The sequence below is a fragment of the Emydura macquarii genome, unplaced genomic scaffold (assembly GCF_026122565.2).
Source record: "Emydura macquarii macquarii isolate MOO-44397 ecotype Brisbane River unplaced genomic scaffold, CSIRO-AGI_Emac_v2 contig_1253, whole genome shotgun sequence".
Lineage (NCBI taxonomy): Eukaryota > Metazoa > Chordata > Testudines > Chelidae > Emydura > Emydura macquarii.
In genome coordinates, this window is record NW_027131390.1 from 37269078 (window position 1) to 37290761 (window position 21684).

Genomic DNA, 21684 nt, shown 5'->3' on the forward strand with positions numbered 1-21684 from the left:
TCCAGCCACCTCATAGTGACCAAACCAGCAGACAAAGGCCTGCCATTGTAGTTCTCAACCGCGATGGCTACGTCAACAGGGCCAGCCAACAACTGTCCGACATCAGCAGCTCTAAAGAACTCACAGCCCCACACCCCTGTTCACTCAGGGATTTAAGAGTATCATCAAATCTTGTCACAGACACCTCCAAGAGAAACTCAACAACTTCAACCCTCACGACCCATCCCAGGGACCTCCTACACGCCTCCCAAACCATGCCTCAGGCAGACCCATCGTAGCTGGCCCTGGCATTCTTCCTGAAGGAATATCAAGACCCATAGAACCGTCCTCAAAGCACTCACCACACAAAGGGCCAGCATCCTCCAGGCCACAACCGGCTTCCTCCAGAACCTCTGCAATGTGTGTAATCTCCATCGGACCATCATCCATGCCGCCATGGATGTCACCTCCCTACACACCAACATCCCTCACAATGACAGCACTGCTGCCCGCCTCAAATGCCCACACAATGACAGACAACACTCAGACATCCACCCCAAACACATCACCAAACTCATCCATTTCATCCTCTCCAACAACAACTTTACATTCAACAACAAACGCTTTGTCCAAACCATGGGACCAGCCCTGGCCACTAGGATGGCTCCCCAAGATGCCAACCTCTTCCTGGACAAATGCACCACAAAACCTGAGCTACATTGATGGTATTTTCATGTGCTGGACAGAAGACCTAAACTCCTCATAGATTTCCACCACAATGTCAACACCTGTCCATTAAACTCTCTCTGGGACACTTCCACACCAGCATCAACTTCTTGCACATCACAATCAGTTTTAACAATGGAACCCTACAGACACCTCTATGCATGAAACCCACAGATCACAACACTTACCCCCACATATCTGCCACCTCAAACACACCAAGAAATCTGTTATCTACAGCCAGGCACTCAGATACCACAGTTACAGACTGGGGACCAACTGGCTAGGCAGCAGTTCAACAGAAAAGGACCAGGGGGTTACAGTGGACAAGAAGCTGGATATGAGTCAACTGTGTGCCCGCGTTGCCAAGAAGGCTAATAGCATATTGGGCTGCATTAGTAGAAGCATTGCCAGCAGATCGAGGGATGTGATTATTCCTCTCTATTTGGCACTGATGAGGTCTCAGTTAGAGCCTTGTGTTCAGTTTTGGGTCCCCCACTACAGGAAGGATGTCGACAAATTGGAGAGAGTCCAGAGGAGAGCAACAAAAATGATTAGGGGGCTGGGACACATGACTTATGAGGAGAGGCTGAGGGAACTGGGCTTGTTTAGTCTGCAGAAGAGAAGAATGAGGGGGGATTTAATAGCAGCCTTCAACTGCCTGAAAGGGGGTTCCAGGGAGGATGGAACTAGGCTGTTCTCAGTGGTGGCAGATGATAGAACAAGGAGCAATGGTTTCAAGTTGCAGTGTGGGAGGTCTAGGTTGGATATTAGGAAAAAGTTTTTCCCTAGGAGGGTGGTGAAGCACTGGAATGGGTTACCTAGGGAGGGGGTGGAATCTCCGTTGTTAGAGGTTTTTAAGGCGTGGCTTGACAAAGCCCTGGCTGGGATGATTTAGCTGAGGTTGGTCCTGCTTTGAGCAGGGGGTTGGACTAGATGAACCTCCTGAGGTCCCTTCCAACCCTAATCTTCTATGAATCTATTCTATGATACCACAGAGTATGCTTGGAGGAGCAAGTCTGGGATATGCACCTTAACACGCTCAAAACCGCCTTCACCAAACAAGGACACCCCATCCGAGAAGTAGACACATCATGGAACGGGCCACCCAAGTACATCAAGAGAACCTGCTTCAACACAGAAATAAAACCCACTCTGACCACACACACCTGGCTGTCACCTACCACGTCTCGCTGGAATCCATACTCAGTGGGGACCCCATCCTGACAGAAATCTTTCCTGAACCCTCTCTTCTGGCCTTCAAACAACTTCCCAACCTCTCCAAGCTCATCATCAGAAGCCAGCTCCCCACAGAGCAGGACCCACCAACTCACAGCAGCACCAAACCCTGCCCGAACAGCAGATGCAAAATCTGCAGACATCTCTCCACCGTCGCAATGATCAACACCCCCCACAACGCCCCTTTCAAGATCTATGGGTCCTACACACACCTATCACAACATGTGGTCACCTCAGCCAGGGCACTAAATGCCCCAATAGCAACTTTGTGAGTGAAATCAGACAATCACTGCGCTCTTGAATAAACTCACACAGGAAAATGATAAAAGACAAAAACACCCTGTCACTCCTGGGCCACCACTTCCCACAAAACAATCACTGTACACCTGACCTCTGAGTTGTCATTCTCCAAGGAAACCTGCACAACACCTTCAAAAGACAAACCTGGGAGCTTAAATTCATAACTTTGCTAGACACAAAAAATCGTGGACTGAATAGAGAGACACTGGATTTACAGTTTATTGCCACAATCTGTAACCTGTGACCCAGAAACAACTCCTCCACAAGCTGCCTTGTTTATTTCTTTTTCTTTTCTCCTCCTTTCCTTCCCCTCTATGGACTAGAGAGATGTTAACAGTCCACTTCACCTTGAACGGTCCCCTGAATTATGTGTTAAGCTACTTATGCTAAACAATCTGCTCCGCCTGGAATTCAGCTGTGTCACTTTGAATACGTTTCCCAGACATGCAGCAGAGCTCAGGGTGGCTCAGAAGCGTCTCTCTCTCTCACCAACAGAAGTTGTTCCAATAAAAGATATTACCTCCCCCACCTTGTCTCTCTCATATCCCGGGACCAACACGGCTACAACAACATAGAATAGCACAGCACCGTTCATTCACAGCTCCATATATTCTAAGTCTAGAAGGGACCACTGTGGTCATCTAGTCTGACCTGCATACCACAAGCCAGAGAACTTCCCCCAAATAATTCCTAGAGCAGATCTTTTGGAAACACATCAAATCTCGATTTAAAAATTGTCAGTGATGGAGAATCCACCACAACACTTGGTAAATTGTTTCTATAGTTAATTATTTTCACAATTATAAATTTATGCCTTATTTCCTGTCTGAATTTGTCTAGCTTCAACTTCCAGCCATTGGATCGTGTTAGACCTTGCTCTGCTAGACTGAAGAGCCCATTATTCAATAGTTCCCTATGTAGGTACTTACAGACTGGGATCAAGTCACCCCTTTACTTCTCTTTGTTAAACTAAACGGCTTGAGCTCCTTGAGTCTATCAGTATAAGACACATTTTCTAATCTTTTAATCATTCTCATGGCTCTTCTTTGACCCCGCTCCAATTTATCACCGTCCTTCTTGAACTGTGGACACCAAAACTGGACACAAGATTCCACCCGTTGTCACACCAGTGCAAAACACAGAGTAAAATAACCTTTCTGCTGCTTCTCGAGATTCCCCTCTTTATGCATCCCAGAATCGCATATACTCTTTTGGCCACAACATCGCACAGGAAGCTCATGTTCAGCTGATTATCCACATGATCCCCCAAATCTTTTTCAAAGTCACTGCTTCCCAGAGAGTCCCCCATGCTGTAAGTGTGGTCTACATTCTTTGTTCCCAGATGTGAACATTTATATTTAGTTGTATTAAAAACACATATTATTTGCATGCAACCCATTTACCAAGAGATCTATGTCGCTCTGAATCAGTGACCTGTCCTCTTCATTATTTACCACTTCCTTAATACTTGTGTCATCTGCAAACTTCATCAGTGATGATTTTATATTTTCTTCCAGGTCATTGATAAAGATATTAAACAGTGTAGGGCTAAGAACTGATCCGTGCAGAATCCCAATGGAAACACACCCAATTCAATGATTATTAGTTATATACAGTTATATTTTGAGACCTATCGGTTAGCCACTTTTTAATCCATTCAATGCGTGCCCTGTTCATTTTATATTCTTCTAGTTTTTTTAATCAAAATATTGTGCAGTACCAAGTCAGTGTCTTACAGAGTCTAAGTATATTACAGCAACCATTACTACCTTTATCAACCAAACTTGTAATCTCATCAAAAAAGCTATCAAGTTAGTCTGACAGGATCGATATTCCATAAACCCATGTTGATTTTTATTAATTACATTACTTTTAGTACTTTGCTAATCAAGTCCCATATCAGCCGCTCCATTTATCTTGCCCAGGATTGATGTCAGGATGACAGGATTAGAATTATCCCAGTCATCCCATTTACCCTTTTTAAATATTAGCACAACCTTAGCTTTCTTCCAGTCCTTTGGAACTTCCCCAGTGCTCCAAGACATTTGAAAATCAACATCAGTGGTCCAGTGAGCTCCTCAGCCAGCTCTTTTAAAATTGGAAAGAATGCTACCATCACCCTATGATGAGACTATATAATCTATCTCCCCTTTTCCCCTCTGCAAACATAGAACAGAAATATTTATTGAACACTTCTGCCTTTTCTGTATTATTATTGATAATTCTACCATTTCCATTTAGTAATGGACCAGTACTATTGCCAGGATTCTTTTTGTTCCTAGTAAATTTTAAAAACTCTTTCTTATTATCCTTAACTCTGCTGGCCATAGATTTCTCCCTCATATCCCTTGGCTTCCCTTAGCAATTTTCTACAATTCCTAACTTCTGATCTATATTCATTACTATCAACTTCCCCTTTCATCCATTTGTTATGTATTATTTTTTAATTGTTTACATCTGCCTTTACTTTCCCTCCAAATGAGGTTGGCTTTATTAACTACTGCAGCCTTCTTCCTCAGTTGTGAGATTGTGGCTTTTTGGGCAACTGGTAAGATGTTCTTAATCAATTCACAATTATCATTCACATGTTTCTAATTAAATTCTTCCTCCCAGCTGATGAGGCTTATAATTGTTTTCATCTTTGTTAAACTGTTGCTATAAAAACACCAACTATAGATATTACTGGTCTGGGCTTTATTCTGTTTGCGCATTATAAATGTGATCAAATCATGAGCGCTTGTACCGAAGCTACCATTAACCTTTTGTTCTGTGATCAGTTCCTCTTCAGCTATTAGAACAAATTCTAATATAGAATTTCCCTGTGTTGGCTGAAACACTTTTTGAGTTAGGAAATTGTCATCTCTATAATGCTTAGAAATATCAAGGATGTTTTAGTACTGACAGCATGAGACCTCCAGCACCTGTCACTTCAAACTGAAGTCCCCCGTGATCACGCTTCTTTTCCCCTACTCATTATAGATAGGTGCGTAAGGAGCCACTTGTCCCATGATTTGGTGGTCTGTAGCAGACACCAACTAGCACCCCATCTTGTGCTTCATTTATTAGGACATTGATCCATAAGCATTCAAGAAAATTTTCTTCCAAATGATCAGTGACTTGGGAACAGGCAATGCCATTTTTGACAGTGCTCCTCCCCCTCCCCTTTTGCCCACTTGAGCCTTCCCCAAATAGGTTGTGTATCCACTGATTTTAACATTCCAATTGTGCAAATCATCCCACCTGTGAAGAACATAAAAACAACCATATTGGCTCAGACCAATGGTCCATTGAGCCTAGTGTCCTGTCTTCTGGCCAATACCAGATGCGTCAGAGGGAATGAATAGAACAGGTACTTATCAAGTGATCCATCCCAAGCCTCTGGCAAACAGCAATCCCTGCCTATCCAGGCTAATAGCCATTGATGGACTTATCCTCCATGAACTTATCTAGTTCTTTCTTGAACCTCGTTATAGTCTTGGTCTTCACAACTTCCTCTGGCAAGGAGTTCCACAGGTTGGCTATGTGCTCTGTGAAGAAATACTTCCTTTTGTTCATTTTAAAACTCTTGCCTATTAATTTCATTTGGTGACCCCTGGATTTTATGTTATGAAAATGAATAAATAAAACTTCCTTATTTACTTTCTCCACACCAGTCCTGATTTTATAACCCTCTATCATATCCCCCCTTAGTCATTTCTTTTTCAAGCTAAAAAGTCCCATTCCTATTAATCTCTCCTCATATGGAAGCTTTTCCATATCCCTAATCATTTTAGTTGCCCTTTTCTGTACCTTTTCCAATTCCAATATACCAGATCTGCACGCAGTATTCAAGATGTGGGCACACCATGGATTTATGAAGAGGCAATATATTTTCTGTCTTATTATCTATCCCTTTCTAATGATTCCCAACATTTGGTTTGCTTGTTTGACTGCCGCTGTCTCAGAGTGGGTGCTGCTGCCTGGCGACCTAGGTTGGGCCTTTCCACTCTGCCAGAGCACTGGCTCTTGAGCACACATGCCTATCACTCCCATCCTTGCACACATACATGCTGGGCTTACACTAGGACTCACACCAGGACTTGCACCAGTGCTGCAAAACCAGGGCCTTCTCATAGCCCAATAGGCCCCGCCCTGGCCAGCCAGAGCCACGAAGAGCCAGGCCCTGCACCGGCCAGATACAGCCACAGAGAGGCAGAGCCATCCCTGCTGTTCAGTGTGTCATGGCATGTGATGCTGCCGCTGGTGGGCATAGTTCCAGCCTGGGCAGACAGCCTCACGCTAGTGGGGCTCAAGCCAGTGTGGCAAAAAGAGCAGTGTGGACATTGCTGCTCCAGCAGAGACTCTGGCAAGCACCCAAGCTCGGACCCACCTGGCACCTGGGCTCGAGCTGGGGTGGCTAGCTGGCCTGGCACCCCACGGGCTGTGCCCATGGGCTGTGCGCCACGCACTTTGTCCAGCTCAGAACTGAGAGGCACCACGGAGCTGCGTTAAGGGAGCCGGGGCTGCTCCGGCTCAGCCAGCCTGGTCTGGTGGGTGCTGTCTGCCCCTCCCTTCCAACGACTGGTTGGCACTGCTAAAATTAAAATATAGTAAGATAAACTGTGCCGGGTGTGCGGCCACCCTTCCCCCTTCCACAAACCCTGAGCGCGCTCAGATCCTCCGGCCTGTGCACCCTGGCGTGTGCCCCCGTTCCTCCACCCCTGCATCTCAGTGCAGCCTGCCTGGGCGCTCTTTTCCAGCCTCCAGACCTTCCTCCCAGTGGGGCAGGGATTGAGGGGGCTCTACCCAGCAAAGCAGAACCCGCCTGGCCTTTCGAGCTGCCCCATCCCAGGCTCTTTTTAAACCACTCACTGTTAAGGGGCGAATTAGCTCAGGAATTTCTTGGCCCCAGCCTGGTCATCAGGCAAACCCAACCAGCGAGGCCTTCTCGGGGGCACCTAACATGCTGACGGGGAGCAAAGCACTGACTCCAACTCCACCGAAGCACTCTGCCCCATAGCATCACACCAGGCCCCTGCTGTGCACACAGTGCCCCCCCCTCCCCCAATGATGGGACTCTCCGGTCACACACGGGGCTTGTCCAGGCCCAAACCATCACCCCATCTCTGCAGCCCTGGCCTCAGCAAATGGAGCCTGGGCCACTGTGGTCAGAAAGCAGCAGGAATATGTGGACAGGTCACAGCAGCTCCCCAAGAAGAGGTGTTGAGCTCATGGCCAAGGTGGGAGGCTCTGGGCAAGAGGGTGCCTCTGAGGAGAGAGGTCTCCCCTCTGGACCCCCAGCTCCTCCCAAGACAGCCCCCACACAGCCCCAGCACTGGCCTGCCTCTCCCCCGGCTGCCTTATTCAGGAGGTGAGTAAGTCAGGGAAGGAAGCCCCGGGCGGCTGGTAATCACACAGATGTTGGGGCTGATAAGAGGCTGGGCGTGACAGGGTAGGATGTGAAGCCCAGCACCCCCTGTGCCCCCTGCCCCAGCACATACAATGCCCGGGCAGCAGGAGACAAGAGAGAGCCCTACAACGGGCTCATGCCAGCAGGGTAGGCCCAGCCCAGCTCCAGGCAGCGCGGGGGCACAGATGCACACGCCCAGCCCTGGGAAGCACAGGCAGCTGACTAGAGCCACAGAACACGGCGTGTCCCAGAGAACGCCTGGATCAGACAGACAGACAGACGACATCCCAGGGATGGGCATGACTCATCCCACAGCAGGGAGGGTGCCACGTGAATGCCTGAGAGAGCCAGCCCCGTGCATCCCACCCCGGCAGGCAACACTAGGGAAGTGCGGGGGTGGCTCTAGGGCGCCTGTGGCAGGTGATGCTCTCTTTGGGGTGGCAGATCTCCCTCTCAGTGCCGCAGAGCCAGGGGCTCTGCTCTCTCCGCAGGTCGCTCGCTGGGATGGTGACCGCTGTTACCAACGCTTTTCCCACACGGCATCACAGCCTCCTCAGCCAGCCCCTCCTGAGCCTGCACAGCTGCCGGGGAGGCCAGCCGGGGTCAGCGACCCCAGGCGCCAGGGCTCAGCAATCGCTCCTCCAGGCTTTGGGGTGGCTGAGCAGGTGCATTCTGAGAGATTCTCCCCCCTTCTCCCACGCCCTGGGCAGCCCCCAGCAGGCACGTGCTGCACAGTGATGGAGCAAGGCAGTCCACGCCCCCCTCCCCAGGCTTTAGCCCGGCTTTGCTGGGTCTGGGGCGGCACATTCCAGGCATCCTGGAGGGGATCATCAGCCTGTTGGAAGTTCGGGCTCCCTCGCTCCACTATGGCAGGCTGATGCACTGAGCCATCGCGGGTTCTGGGGGGGGGGCCAGGGCAGGCGGGTTGATCCAGTGGATCAGGCATTCCACTGGGGGGTGCCAGTGACCTCTTGGGCTCAGCAGCACACCTGTGTGACACCCACTAACTGCTGGAAGGGTAGCTGTGTCCTGCCGCCAGGCCCAAGGGGATTCCTTCCTGGCATGCGTGTAGCTGTTCCACAGGTGCTGCACACCGCCCTGAGGTGGGCGCATGTCACTGGGACCAAGCCCTGGGCACGCTAAATATGCTCCGTAACAGCACAGGTTCCCTGCCCCCTGCCAGAAGAGACTCCCCCAGGAAGCGGACAGGGCCATGCACTGGGTGCTGGGCTGAGCATACACAGCTCTCTTTGCAGAGCGGCGATTGGACAGAAGGGGAAGCAGATTTCCTGCTGAGAATGGTTTCCTGCCCATGTGATTAGCACAGGGATGGCCAGGGGCGGGAGGGGCAGGAGAGTTCTGCCCAGCAGGCCTAGAGCCCGGTGCTGGCGATGCTGAGTGCTGTAGGGAGCCCAAATTGATGGCTATGCCTCTGACCCCAGCGGCTCCTCTGCCCCTTCTGCGGGACATGCCTTGGCCCCTCTGTACCCTCTGCTGAGCACATCCACGCCCCTCTGCACCGTGTGCCCTGGCCTCTCTGCTGGGCGCAGAGATCACAACCTCTCTGCCCCCTCTGCCAGGTGTGCAGATCACAGACCCTCTGCAGAACTAGCCTACCCAGTGCCTCTCTCCCAGGCAGGCTTTGTGGGTCCTGCCCCAGCCCGGCAGCTCAAGGCTGCCCCGTGGCTCCTGGCCATCACAGCGTCTGTGCACTGGCTGGGGGCAGGAGGGGGCACTTCCATCCCAGCACATCCCACCAGCAAGCAGGGAGCTGGCAGAATCTGGGTGGGGCCGTGTCACCTCCCTAATCTCTCCCCTCCCCCCCAAGTGCGGCTGACTCCCGCGGTGGTTGCCCTGTGCCCAGTCCCATTGCAGACACAGGCCCACAGAGCCCCATGCCCCGAGCCTGGGAGAGCCCCCCAACAGCATTGCAAGCCACTATGGCTCAGGGCCTGCACCGCCCCCCATAGTCTGGGGGTGGTTGGATCCACAGCCAGACTTTGTGGCCAGTCTCGGTCTCCCAACACCCCGAGGTTGGGGGGGCGCTGGGGGCCGACACATGTAGGTCCCTCCCTCCCTGGCCCAAGGAGGCCGAGTCCCTGCCACTCTCACCCGCTCTGCGTGGGCGCTGATCTCTGCAGGGCAGACGAATGGTGCCAGCTGCTGCGGGAGGCCTCCTGTCTTATTGTCGCTGCGGGAAGCCCAGCACAGGGACGCCCTGTCTGGCTCCCCGATGAGCACCCGACCCAGCCCGTTTCCTGCACTGCGCAAGGGGCCCATGGTCCCATGAGGCCACTGGCGAGCCTGGCCTGGCCCCTGCCCAGCCTGGAGCAGGACCCTGTGGCTCTTCGTGGGAGGAAAAGGGCTTTGCTCCTTCCCACAATGCACCACGCTCCAGCCAGGACATGGAGCTGGCACTGCGGGCCTGCGGAGGAACAGGGCATTTTCCAAGGACCTGTCCTTCAGCCTCCGCCTCCACCTCAGGTCCTTGCCATGGACACAGCACATACCACACCCAGGCACACACACACATGGGCAGAGGTATCCCGAGACACATACACATGGAGAGGCATGCACAGAACACAGGTATGTGCACACACAGGTGTACACACACATATACACAAACACTGCTATACACACACACATACAGGTGCACACACACACACCCACGATTTGCAAGTGACTCCCACAAATGACCCCTCAGTCCAGCTCTGACCATGGCTGCCCTGGCCCCTGTGCTCACCAAGTCTGTGTCTACCCTGGGCTTGGCTGCCCTGGGATGCCCAAGGGGTGCAGGGCTCCTGACAGCAGCACAGGGGCAGCTGGGGGCTGGAAGCCACGTGCTGGCCTCACTTCTCCATGCACCCCACAAGCCGCTAGGAGGCCAGGGGAAAGAAGCCAGAGCCACATTCGTAAGTCAGGGCCACGCACACAGCCAAGGGTGGGTTGCTTGGGAAGCCCTGGTGGACAGGAGAGCAGCGCCCCCTATAGTCTGCCCACACCAGGGCCTGGACGAGTCCCCTCCCATACCACGTCAGACCACTTCGCTGAGGGCGAAGCCGGGCATTTAAGGGCTGAGTTATCCAGGGCATTGTTGTCTGAGTCACACAGACGCCTACGTGAGCATTAAACAAAGCCAACCAAAGCCACGCTCACTGCCAGCCCTGCCAGTCCAGGGCCAGGAGAGAGCCAGGTGAGCCCAGGTCCAGTCAATGGAGACAGCAGGCCCCGCCTTTCGGTTTTGGTGGGGCAGAATGTAAATGCCGGGGCCCAAACGCAAGCGCCAGAACCGAGCACGCTTGAACGCTGAGTCAAATTCAAATCTCCAGAATGGGTCAGAAACCCGCCCCCCCCAGCCCCACGGCCCCCATGCGCCCTGGGTCCTGATCAGTTCAGCAGCACTGACATCTTATCACACATCTCGCAACATTTGGTATTTCATTAAAGCTGCAGCTCCTGGAGTCCAAGGATTGGGTGAGAATCTCAGCTTGCGCTAAAAGGGGCACGTTCCTAGCCCTCCGGCTGTGGAGAACAGCTTGAAAGGGGATCCCATTCCTGTTTGACGCCGGAAGGCCAATACAAAGACCCAGCCTTGATTATTATTAAAATTTGATTTTCAAGCCAACTTGGGAGCCAGGGGGCCCAACTCATGATTTTGGCACTCTTGGGGTTGGCAGCTCTGAGTCCACCTCCAAGCACTACTCAGCAGCTCCCATACCAGCTCTCCTGCCATGCAGCTGGTGCCTACAGGGGCCAGGCGCCCACAGACTGGCCTGGGTAAGAGGGAGCAGGTGCTCTGGGTAAAACAGGAAGCGAAAGGGAACTGCCCAAACCGCAGCACCCTCGGAAACCTCAAACTCCTTGGGTAACTCCCCTCACCCCCCCTTGTTATGGTCCATTGTGACGGGGTCCCTGCACCTCTGGGAGCAGCTCCCGCCCAGGGACTGTCCTGCCTCTCCCCCGCCCCAGAGGAATCCGGCTTTATGAAATCCCAGCCGACCTGGAGCAGTCTTGTGGAAGAAAAGGGGTAGGCTAGGGTGAAGAGAAAGGGAAGGCTCTCTGGAGACTGTTGACACAGACACACCCTGCGGGTCTTGCTGCCTGTCCAGCGCCCAGCCTGCACTAGTGGCCGCAGAGTCATCCTAACCAGGATGCAGCAGTCCCACTCCCTGTCCTGCATCAACCAGCCACCCTCGCCTGGCTGCTCAGGGGCAGCAGAGCATCCAGAAAACTAGCCCTGAAGCCTGTTCCAGAGGGGCTGATTCACCCTCCATTCGCAGGATCAGGCCTGCCTGTTGGAAGAGTCTGGCTCAGCACCCGATCTCTCGTAGCTAATGCCCTAGAGGAGCAGCGGGGGGGTGTGAGTGCACACAGAGTGCAGGATTGGGCCCCATCACTCATCGCCACTGCAGGAAAACCCTCCCATTGCAAAGTAGAGCGCTTTTCTCAGCATCCATGTTTAGCCCCTTCACGGCGGGGAGGGATAAATCCCTCAAGAGTCAAACTCATACGAGTTCATGATGGTGGGAGTGAGGTGCTGGCACAGGCCAGGAAAGCGGTGCCCCCAGGGGACAGAGCCAGTCCCCACCCTACTGCTCAGGACTTTTCAGGAGCTCTAGAAAGACACGGGAGATGGGAATGCCTAAAGCAATGCAGACCACCTACACTTTCCCTGTGGCCTCAGCAAACACAGCTGGGCCCCATCACCAACCCAGCCCCCTCCAGCTGCCTCCCTGCTGGTATTTTCCAGATTCCCTGACCCTAAACCAATCAGTTCAGATGCACCCATCTGTCTGCAAACATAATAGGCACCCTACTGCTTTGTGATGCCTGCAGAAAGCCCTTCCCTGCACCACAAGCCTGATCCTAATTAGTGCCATCGGCTGATTGACAGGGTGCCCTCCCAGGCCTCAGGGTGAGGTGCGGCATTACAGACTGACTCCAACAAGGTGATTGCATCACTGTCCCCACGGATGAAATGCAGCCACCTCTGGGGTGGAACGCACCAGCTGGTTAGCAGCACACACCATGGAGCAGTGCCGGAGAGGAAATGAGGGAAAGCAATTCTAGGGCAGGCTGCAGGGAGCAGAACTCCTTTGGGGGAGGCAGTTCTAGGGAAAGGTTGCAGGTGTCACCACGCAGCCAAGGCCCTGCTGCCCCAGCATGGGCATCCCAGAGCTCGTGGGAGGCGGAGTGGCTGCTGGGCATGGGGATGGATAAAATGCTGCGTCAGCCCCACACAGCTTAGGGGGCTCCCAAACCCCAGGAGGGTTGGCCCTCTTTCTAGAATGGTCCTCCAGTCTCTGACCCCCCACCCCACATTTCCCCCTGCTAATTGTCTTCCCTCAGAGCCCCTCCCTGCAGGGAGCATCCTCTGAGACGACTAGACGGGGCACGGCTCCTCCACAGCCTGGCCCCCCTGTTCCTGCAGTGGCCAGGGGGGTCGCTGGAGAGCAATAGGAGGCATCCCCTGCCCCCCACCCCAGCACCTCCCTGACCCCTTTGCTTGGGGAGAGAAGGGGCCCCTCTGCGCTGCTGGCCTGGGCGTGGTTAGCACAAAAATGCTCTTCTGCTTGGCTGCCAGGCAACAGAGACAGACAGACAGACACAGCCAGAGACAGGAGCATGGAAATGCACACTGACACACAGACCTGTGCTCTCCCCATGGGTTGCACCGTTTCTATACGTGGGTCGTCCGCCCCAGCCCCAAAGGACTGAACATCACTAGCACCGGCCCCACTTCCCACTGGAGTCGGCGGGAGGCTGACTCCATCACTTCAGTTACCATACCCAGGTGCTTCCCAATCTCACAGCCTGCTCCTGGGGGGCACAGGCCCCACTGGTGGGAGGGAGGAATGTCCTCAAAGGTCTGCCATCCCAGCACCAAGTGGCCGTCAGAAAGTTCTGTGCTCCTGGAGACTATCCAGGCCGTGCCCCTCCCCCCCGGCCCGTGGGTTTACTTGAGCCAGGGAGTTCGTACCAAACTTGCCATCTTTGCCCGACGCTCACTCCTGCCATGGTTCACGTTGCCATGACGACGGCACTTTGCAGAAGACTTTTTATTCTTAAAATAATTTGACTCGTTTCCATACCAACGGCGGGAGGTGTGCACGTGTCCGCGGGTGCGCACGCGTGCGTGCACGTGGGTGGAAGCACGGAGCCCAACCTTGCATCCTACCCCACCCCACGGCGCCCAACATTGCACTCCCATCCTCCCATCCTGCCCCACAGCGCATTCCCTACCTACTGCCTACCTACCTACCCATAGTCTGTCACTCCAGTGGGAGAGCTGGTGCGGCATGCATGTGCGATTACGAGACTGCTGCAGCGTAGGGCGCAGCATGCCGGCAGCGAGTAGCTGCTCCTGCCCAGCAGGGAGGAAAGGGTTGCGGGCTGCATTTTTGCAAGGGGACACGCTATCACCCCACGGCATGCTTGCCAGCGTATGGGCAGCACTAACATGGAGCTGCTCCTGCTCACACCAGCCCTGCAGTGGCTGGAGCGTACATTCTCTCCTCCCCCTTGCTGGACAGATCACACCAGGGCGCGTGTCTCTACCAGGCGGAGAGTGCCCCAGCATCGAGCTGAGAGCATGGGCCCAGCTGCCCATTTAACCGTCAAGTTATTATTACTGTCAATGCTGAGCACCACCGACTGCTCTTTGATATCCCCCAGCGGCCGCCCACGCAAGGCAAATCCCTGCAAGCAGCCTCTCGGGAGGGTCCTTGGGTGGCTGCACTGCCTGACCCGCCCTGACGGGCTCCACCCAAGTTGTCCCATGAGGTTCAGGGCACGCTCGCAGCAGGGCGTGGGCGGGCCAGGCTAGGGAAACGCTGTCAGCGGTGACTGTTTTGCTTCTACTACAAGAACCACCCAGACAATCTACATCAGAGCTCTCTCTCTCCAGGGAGCAGACCGAAGGATAGTGGTGTTGGAGGGGCTCAGCATGGGGCACTGGAGGGGCTGAGTGCCCACCCTGGGCTGCGCTGGGCTGGGGACAGCACTGGGAAGCCATACCCCTCGACTGGGTGCTGACCCTCTGGTCTCCCCCTACTATAGCAAAGCCCAGGTTACACCGTCAGAGGAGCCCCTGGCCCTGCGGCCGGCAGCAGCTGCAGGGTGTGCCCAGGCCACTCAGGCACCATTTGAGAGCAGCTGCCTTGGCAGTCCCTGGGGCACTCGCCCTGGTGAGGGGTTTGCCAGGTCACAGCCATTTCCAGGCATGCAGCAGATTGATGCACTTGCCCCGCCTAGCGCCCGTTGCAGAACGAAGAACACAGCTGGGGAACTGGGCACGCCCATACCATGGGGACCGAGAGAAGAGCAGTAGCAGTCCGCTCCTGGCCCGGCCCCCCCAGGCTGGCACCGCCCTGCTGTCACTGCGCCACTTCGGCACACCGCTGAGCCAGGCCGAGCACAGAGCCTAAATCAGTGACACTGGCCACAGAGTAGTGCCTGGACACACAGCAGCAGTCCAGACACTGAGCCCTCGTTTGCCGAGAGCCGCAGCTGGCTCCCAGCCTGACACTGCTTGAACTCGCAGAGCTCCCTGCCGCCTGGCAGGGGCACCCACCTCCCACCCCTTCTTGGGACCCCGGCACCTTCAAACACCGAGACGCAAGCAAGGCAGCTGCAGAGGAGTTCAACTGACCACCTGCCCCACAGACACGACCGCCTCAGGGAGCAGGGTGTGAGAGTATGAGGCGCATTGCTTACGTATCCGCTGGCCCCCGGTCCCGCTCAGTCCTGGGCTGCATGCGAGCCCTAGCCGCTCCGGGCGCCTCTGGAGCAGGGGCGGCAGCTGCTGCAGAGCAGTGGGTTCCTTCCAGCCCCACCCTCAGCCTGGCCCAACTGACTGATGATGGTCATGTGCACAAACCGCACTGCTGAACCACGGCCTTTCTGGTACAAGGAGAAGGGGGAAGTAGGGCGCTGCACAGGATGCAGGGAGGCATCGGAGAGCTGCAGCATTAGCAAAACAGGCCAGCTGCTGTCTCTTCAGCCCCATCCTGCTGACCCCACCCTCGGAAGTAGGACAGAGCTCAGGGCTGCCTCCTCCTCTTTGGTTTGGGTGGCCCTCTCACCCTGCAGGGTATGACCATCAGAAGGGGTAGCCCACGGGCCTTGCGGGACGGGAGGCAAGCTGGAGATAGGCAGGAAGTGCTGAAACTCCAGAGCAGGCAGTCATTTCCTATTTCCTAATGCCAGTCGGTTACATCCAATGGGGGAATTCTATATTAGATCGCATTGTGGCAGACGAAGAGGAATTGATCACAGAAGTAAAAGTTAATGGTAACTTAAGTACAAGTGACCAGGGTGTGATCACATTTATAATATGCAAACAGAATAAATTCCAGTCCAGTGTTAGATATACTTGGTGCTTTAAAAAGGGGCAATTTCACAAAGCTGAAAACAATTATGAGCCAAGTCAGCTGAGAGGAAGAATTTAAACAGAACAATCTGAATGACAACTGGGAATAGCTTAAGAATACTTTACTATATGTCCAAAAAGCCACAATCGAGAAAGTTTTCCATATTGATTAAAAAACTGACCTGGTTTAGAGGGAAAGTGAAAACAGACGTAGAAATGATATATCAACAAATGTTATAAAGGGAAAGCTGATAGAAATGAACAGAAGTCAGAAGCAAGGAATTGTAGGAAATCGACAACAGAAGCAAAGGGACACAAGGGGAAATGGATATCCAGCAGAGTTAATGACAATAAGGGTTAGGGTTTTATAAAGTATACTAGGAACAAAAAGAATCCTAGCAATGTAAATAGCAGAATTATCAATAAATATTTCTGTTCTGTGTTTGGGAAAAACAAATGATGTCCTATTCTATGATAACACCCTTTCCATTACACTAGTATCTCTGTAGGATGTGAAACTGTGAGCCATCCCCAGGAGCTGTGCAAACAAATCCGATGTAGTAGACTCCTTGTTCTATTGTATAAGTGAGATTGAGGTAGAGAGAAATGTTTCCTTTACTGTTCTGATAATGGTATAGAACTGTTTAGTGGGGTATAAGTGGACTCCATCTTGTTAGTTTCTTGAAGTGAGTGAGCTCTTTCCTGAAACTTGAACTATTGAACCTAAAAATATCTTGATACATTCTCTTGTGTGAGTGAGGAATGTATGTGCAGGGCATAAAAAGACACCAACCTAAATTGCTCTAACAATAGAAAGGGGAGTGAAGATACCAACTGCCATCCTAACCCTGAAAGCTGAAGAATACCTATCAACGACCCTAAAGTGCAAATTAATGACCCTAAAGTACAGAAGGATCCACCCTGGGAACAAACAAAGTATAGAAATAAGAGAATAGTCATGCTTGCAATTAGCTGGCGATTAACAACTATACTGAACCCAGAGGCAGCAGACACAACAGGGCCCATAGACTTACATGAGAGCCAGCAAGTATAAAAGATGGGGTAAAAACATGGAAACTTTGGGTCTCATTCTGCAATTGTCATCTTGGAGCATCGGATTTGCAACTGACAGAGGCCTGGCTCCCTCCTCGTGCCCAGCCTAGTTGCCACTAGGCTGGCTCAAGCAACACATAAAAGGACTGGTAATTATATGACACCAGCTTGCAGAACTTCTTGGGTATGAATGCGTGTGCGAATGTGACTGCTTTTTAATATTCTTACATTTACAATAAATGTGGCGTATTGCCTTGTCCCCCTGACTAAGATCCTGCTAGTCTTTTCTTTTACAAGTATAACAAAGCAGCAGATAGTGTAAGTCGGCAGGTCCAAAAACTTGCACCCAAAAGTTTTAAAAGAGTTGGCTGAGGAGCTCATTGGACTGTTAATGTTGATTTTCAACAAGTCTCAGAACACTCATGAAGTTCCAGAAGACTGGTAGAAAGCAAATGTTGTACCAATATCTAAAAAGCATAAATGGGATGACCCAGGTAAGTATATGTCTGTCAGTCTAATATTGATCCCAGGCAAGATAATAGAGTAGCTGATACAAGACTCGATTAATAAAGAAATAAAGGAGGGTAATATAATCAATGCCAATCAAAATGGATTTATGAAAAATAGATCCTTTCAAACTAACTTCATTATTTTTTATGAGAATACATGTTTGGTTGATAAAGGTAATAGGGTCGATGTAATATACTTAGACTTCTGTAAGGCGTTTGACTTGGAACCACAAGACATTTTGATTAAAAAACTAGAACAATATAAAATTACCATGGCACATATTAAATGGATTAAAAACTGATAGGTCTCCTAATGTAACTGTAAAGGAGGAATCATCATCAAACAGGTGTGTTTCCAGCGGGGTCCTGCAGGAATCAGTTCGAGGGCCTAAACTAACATTTTTATTAATGCCTGGAAGAAAACATAAAATTAAGTTTTCAGATGACACAAAAATTGAGGGAGTGGTAAATAACGAAGAGGACAGGTCACTAATATAGAACAATCTGGATCACTTGATAAGTTGGGCACAAGCAACAATATATGTTTTAATACAGCTAAATGTAGCTGTATACCTCTAGAAACAGAGAATGTAGGCAATGCTAACAGGATGGAGGACTCTATCCTGGGAAGCAGGGACTCTGAAAAAGATTTGGGGGTCATGCTGGATAATCAGCTAAACACGAGCTCCCAATACGATGCTGTGGCCAAAAGGGCTAATGTGGTCCTGAGACATATGAACAGGGGAATCTCGAGTAGGAGCAGAGAGGCTATTTTACCTCTATGTGACCACTACTGGAATCCTGGGTCCAGTTCTGGTGTCCATAGTTCAAGAAGGATGTTGATCAATTGAAGCAGGGTCAGAGAAGAGCCACAAGAATGATTAAAGGATTAGAAAGCTTGCCTTAGAGAAATAAGCTAAATGTACTGAGCTCCTGGAGTCTGACAAAGAGAAGGTGAAGGGGTGATTTGATCTAGGAATGATGCTGGGCAGATTCCTGTGCCATAGCAGAGGTAAGACGAGATGATCGCTATGGTCCCATCAGGCCTTGGGATCTATGAAGCTCAGGACTGACTGAGCTCAACAGCAGTGAAGGGTGAGAGCTCCCGAGACTGAGGTGCCTGGGCCTGCTCTTCTCATGGATGAGCCCACGAAGTGCAGGAGATGGGGTGCTGACAAGAGTGCCCTCTGGCAGGTCATGGGAGCCCAATGGTCCAGCAGAGCCCCGCCCTTCCCCCCACTCCATACTGGAAGAGTCTCCATGCTTGTTGGGACCTTCGCCAGCCTCCATCCCAGGCTATTCTCCCTGAATCCTGCTCAGCTCTAACATAGGCCTTCAGGGAGGGGAGAGAGCTCATTCCACTCATGGAGATATCCCAGAGCTGTGTTCTGAGCCCAACGAGGGGATACAGGGGGCAGCTGAGCTTGCTACGGAGCACAGGAGTCAGTGGTCAGCTTTGCCGTGTCTCTGTGGGCCAGCACAGACCGGACAGCTGTGCTCTCTCCCCAGGCTGATGGTCAGGAGGCGAGGATCACTGCTAATCAATAACAAAACTCCTTCCAAATGCTGCCTAACCATGAACTAATCACCAGTAGTTCACTAATTGATCCCCCAGACAATACCTCATTAGGGGTCAGGGAGCGGTAGGGAGCGCCTGGCACATGTGGGCTGCGGGGGAGGGGGGTGGCTCGGCTCATGTTAGCTGGAGAAGCTTCACAGACCCAGATCCTCAGAGGTGTTATGAGTGGACGTGAAGAACCTCAACACCTCTGTGGAGCTGGCTCACAGCATGTCTCCAAAATGACCTGCCAGGGCACATCCCGCTCGCCACGCAGGGTTTGTCCAAACCCCGCATCCCCAAAGCTCTGCTGTCAGTCAGTCCTGTCGGCTCGTGAACAAACCCCTTTCCCTGTGGCGCTGGCTGCCTGCCAGGATCCTGGGCACAGGGGGGCAGGAACGGAAGCCAGGGGACAGAGCCCTTCCAGGGTCAAGCCAGAGTCAGGAATCTGGCCACAGGTCAATAGAAGGTATCTGGGCACTGGCTGGGGGTCCTGGATCGAGCCAGGATCCAAGTCAGAGCTGAAGTTCAGAGGCAGAGTGTGCAGAAATAAAATAAGCAGGGCAGTCACGACAGCAAGCTAGGGCTCAGCGCTGTTACCTGTACATTTCCTGGTCTGCCCTATGGGCTTATACAAGGACAAGGGATGGCAAAGACTACTCGAGGCAGAACCTGCTGTGGTGTGCAACCTCTCTGCATTGTAGCCCGGTGCCAGCGGGAGGCTGGCTAATAGCCCTGGGGGCCTGGGTTCAAGTCCCGTTGACCCTTACAAAGAGCGACACAGCAGGAGACCAGTTACTTGCATTTCACCAGCCTGGGAGGGAACAGGCATGCTCAGATTCACTTCCCTCACCTCAAGTGTTATCAGCCCAGGAAAGGAAACAGAGTGAGTCAGCGCCATGGGTGAGAGAGTCAGGGAGCAGTAATGTGAAGCTGTCCTTCCTCGTCACACAACAAGCTGCTGGGGCTCATGCATTCTGTGCCTGTACGCCAGCTCAGATTCCAGCCAGAGCTGCAGTTCTACAGCGGCTCTGCAGCCAACGGGCAGAGTTGCCCCCACACAGGGCAACTGACAGGCTCAGGGGCTGCCCCGGAATATAGACATGGGGAGACCTTTCCTTATTAACCAAGTGGCAGAAGCTCCCCCGCCGCCTGGCACCCAGGAACCCCCTTCCCCTCCCCACGCTGCGGCCCCATGACCAGCCCTGAGAAGAGCTGATCAAGCCATTTCGCTCCCGGGCCAGGTGCTTTTCAGGAGTCTCAGTCCAAGGGCAACTTTGCAACACAAGCTCAAGTTCTGTGGTTGCCAGGGAAACCCAGCGGGAACCTGTGCAGTAAAGGTCCCATTTCCGCCATCTCAGCCCCGGAGATCCCGAGCACTGGGCAGAGCTCAGAGCTGGGGCTGGGCTGCCCAATCACTCCAAGGCAGAACCACCAGGCGCAGCAGGGGGCCAAGGCAGAACCACCAGGCGCAGCAGGGGGCCAACCTGCCCACGGCTGGGGAAGCGGAAGAGGAGGCTGCATGGGAACCCAGGCACCGCAAAGGAGCCAGTAGCCTATAAGGATCTACAGAGGGCAGCAGGAGAACAAGGAGGGGAAGGGGCGTCGGCCCACCCATCCTCCTCTAGATGAAGGAGACACCACAACAGCATCACACCAGTGTCTGCCCCGAGCAAAGAGCCTGAGAGGCCCTTTAGAAATACCCCTGATTAGACCCACAAACTCCCCTTTCCCATGCTTCTGCAGGCTGGCATAGTTAGGGGCACTTCTTGTGCTAGTAGAAGGGGGATTCACACCATAGATGTGTCCCTGCAAGCTGCCCCCCCTTCCAGCAGCGGTTAGTTAAACTGTCTCCAGCTGGTGGCCCCCCACACGGAGCCCAAGTGGAGCTGGTACAGCTCTGGGTACGCAAGGAGCAGGCTGCAGCTGCCCTGGTCTTCACTGTGGCGGTGAAGCCCGCTCAAGAAAGCACCGCATGCTGGGGCCCGTCCTCAGAGGGCCGCCCCCAAAGGACTCGCACTGAGAAAGCAGCCCTGGACTGAAGTGCTGATGCTGGCCACCCTGCTCACAGATCCTCTCCTGTGCTCCCACGGCAATCCAGAGTGGCTGCGGATTCCACCCTTCGGCCCAGCCCTGGTGCTGATGGAGAGTTTCCCTTAACCCCAGCTAGGAGGCAGGGACAGCTGCCCTGAGTCTGGGAGACCGCCCTGGCTAGGCCGCTAGCAGGCTGTGGAGGCCTGAATCCCATGGTAGGGTTGGTGGTATCACTGCAGGGCCTTGTCAGGTGGGAGCCGGGGCTGGCCCAGAGAGAGCTTCGTGCCCCAGCCAGGCTGCCCAGCACAACTGCAAGGCGAGGGGAGATGAAAACCAGGTGCCCAAGGAGTGAGAGACCCCTAAACCTCCCACCATGGGTGGCTCCACAGCTGCCATGCTCCCCCTCCCAGAACTCTGCCCACCCAGATGAGGGGGCACCTCAGAGCAGCGTCGCTGCAGCCGATCGACGCTGACAGCCAGGCATAATCCGAGAGAGAGCAACCCACCTGGCCCCTGCAGAACTGAATCT

At 53.0% G+C, this 21684-nt stretch overlaps 1 protein-coding gene across 2 annotated transcripts in view; it reads right to left on the reverse strand.

Moving 5' to 3' along the window:
- The window catches only part of NHSL2 (NHS like 2), a 122499-nt gene that overhangs the window by 14867 nt on the left and 85948 nt on the right, over nt 1-21684 (reverse strand). Inside the window, exon 1 of one of the 2 annotated variants that reach the window (XM_067548508.1) lies at nt 18811-18855. The exons of the other annotated variant lie outside the window; for it this stretch is intronic. Coding sequence (XP_067404609.1) covers nt 18811-18853 — 43 coding nt within the window. The 5' untranslated portion in view covers nt 18854-18855. Of the gene's footprint in view, nt 1-18810; nt 18856-21684 lie in introns of those variants that run through there. 2 annotated transcript variants of the gene reach the window in all.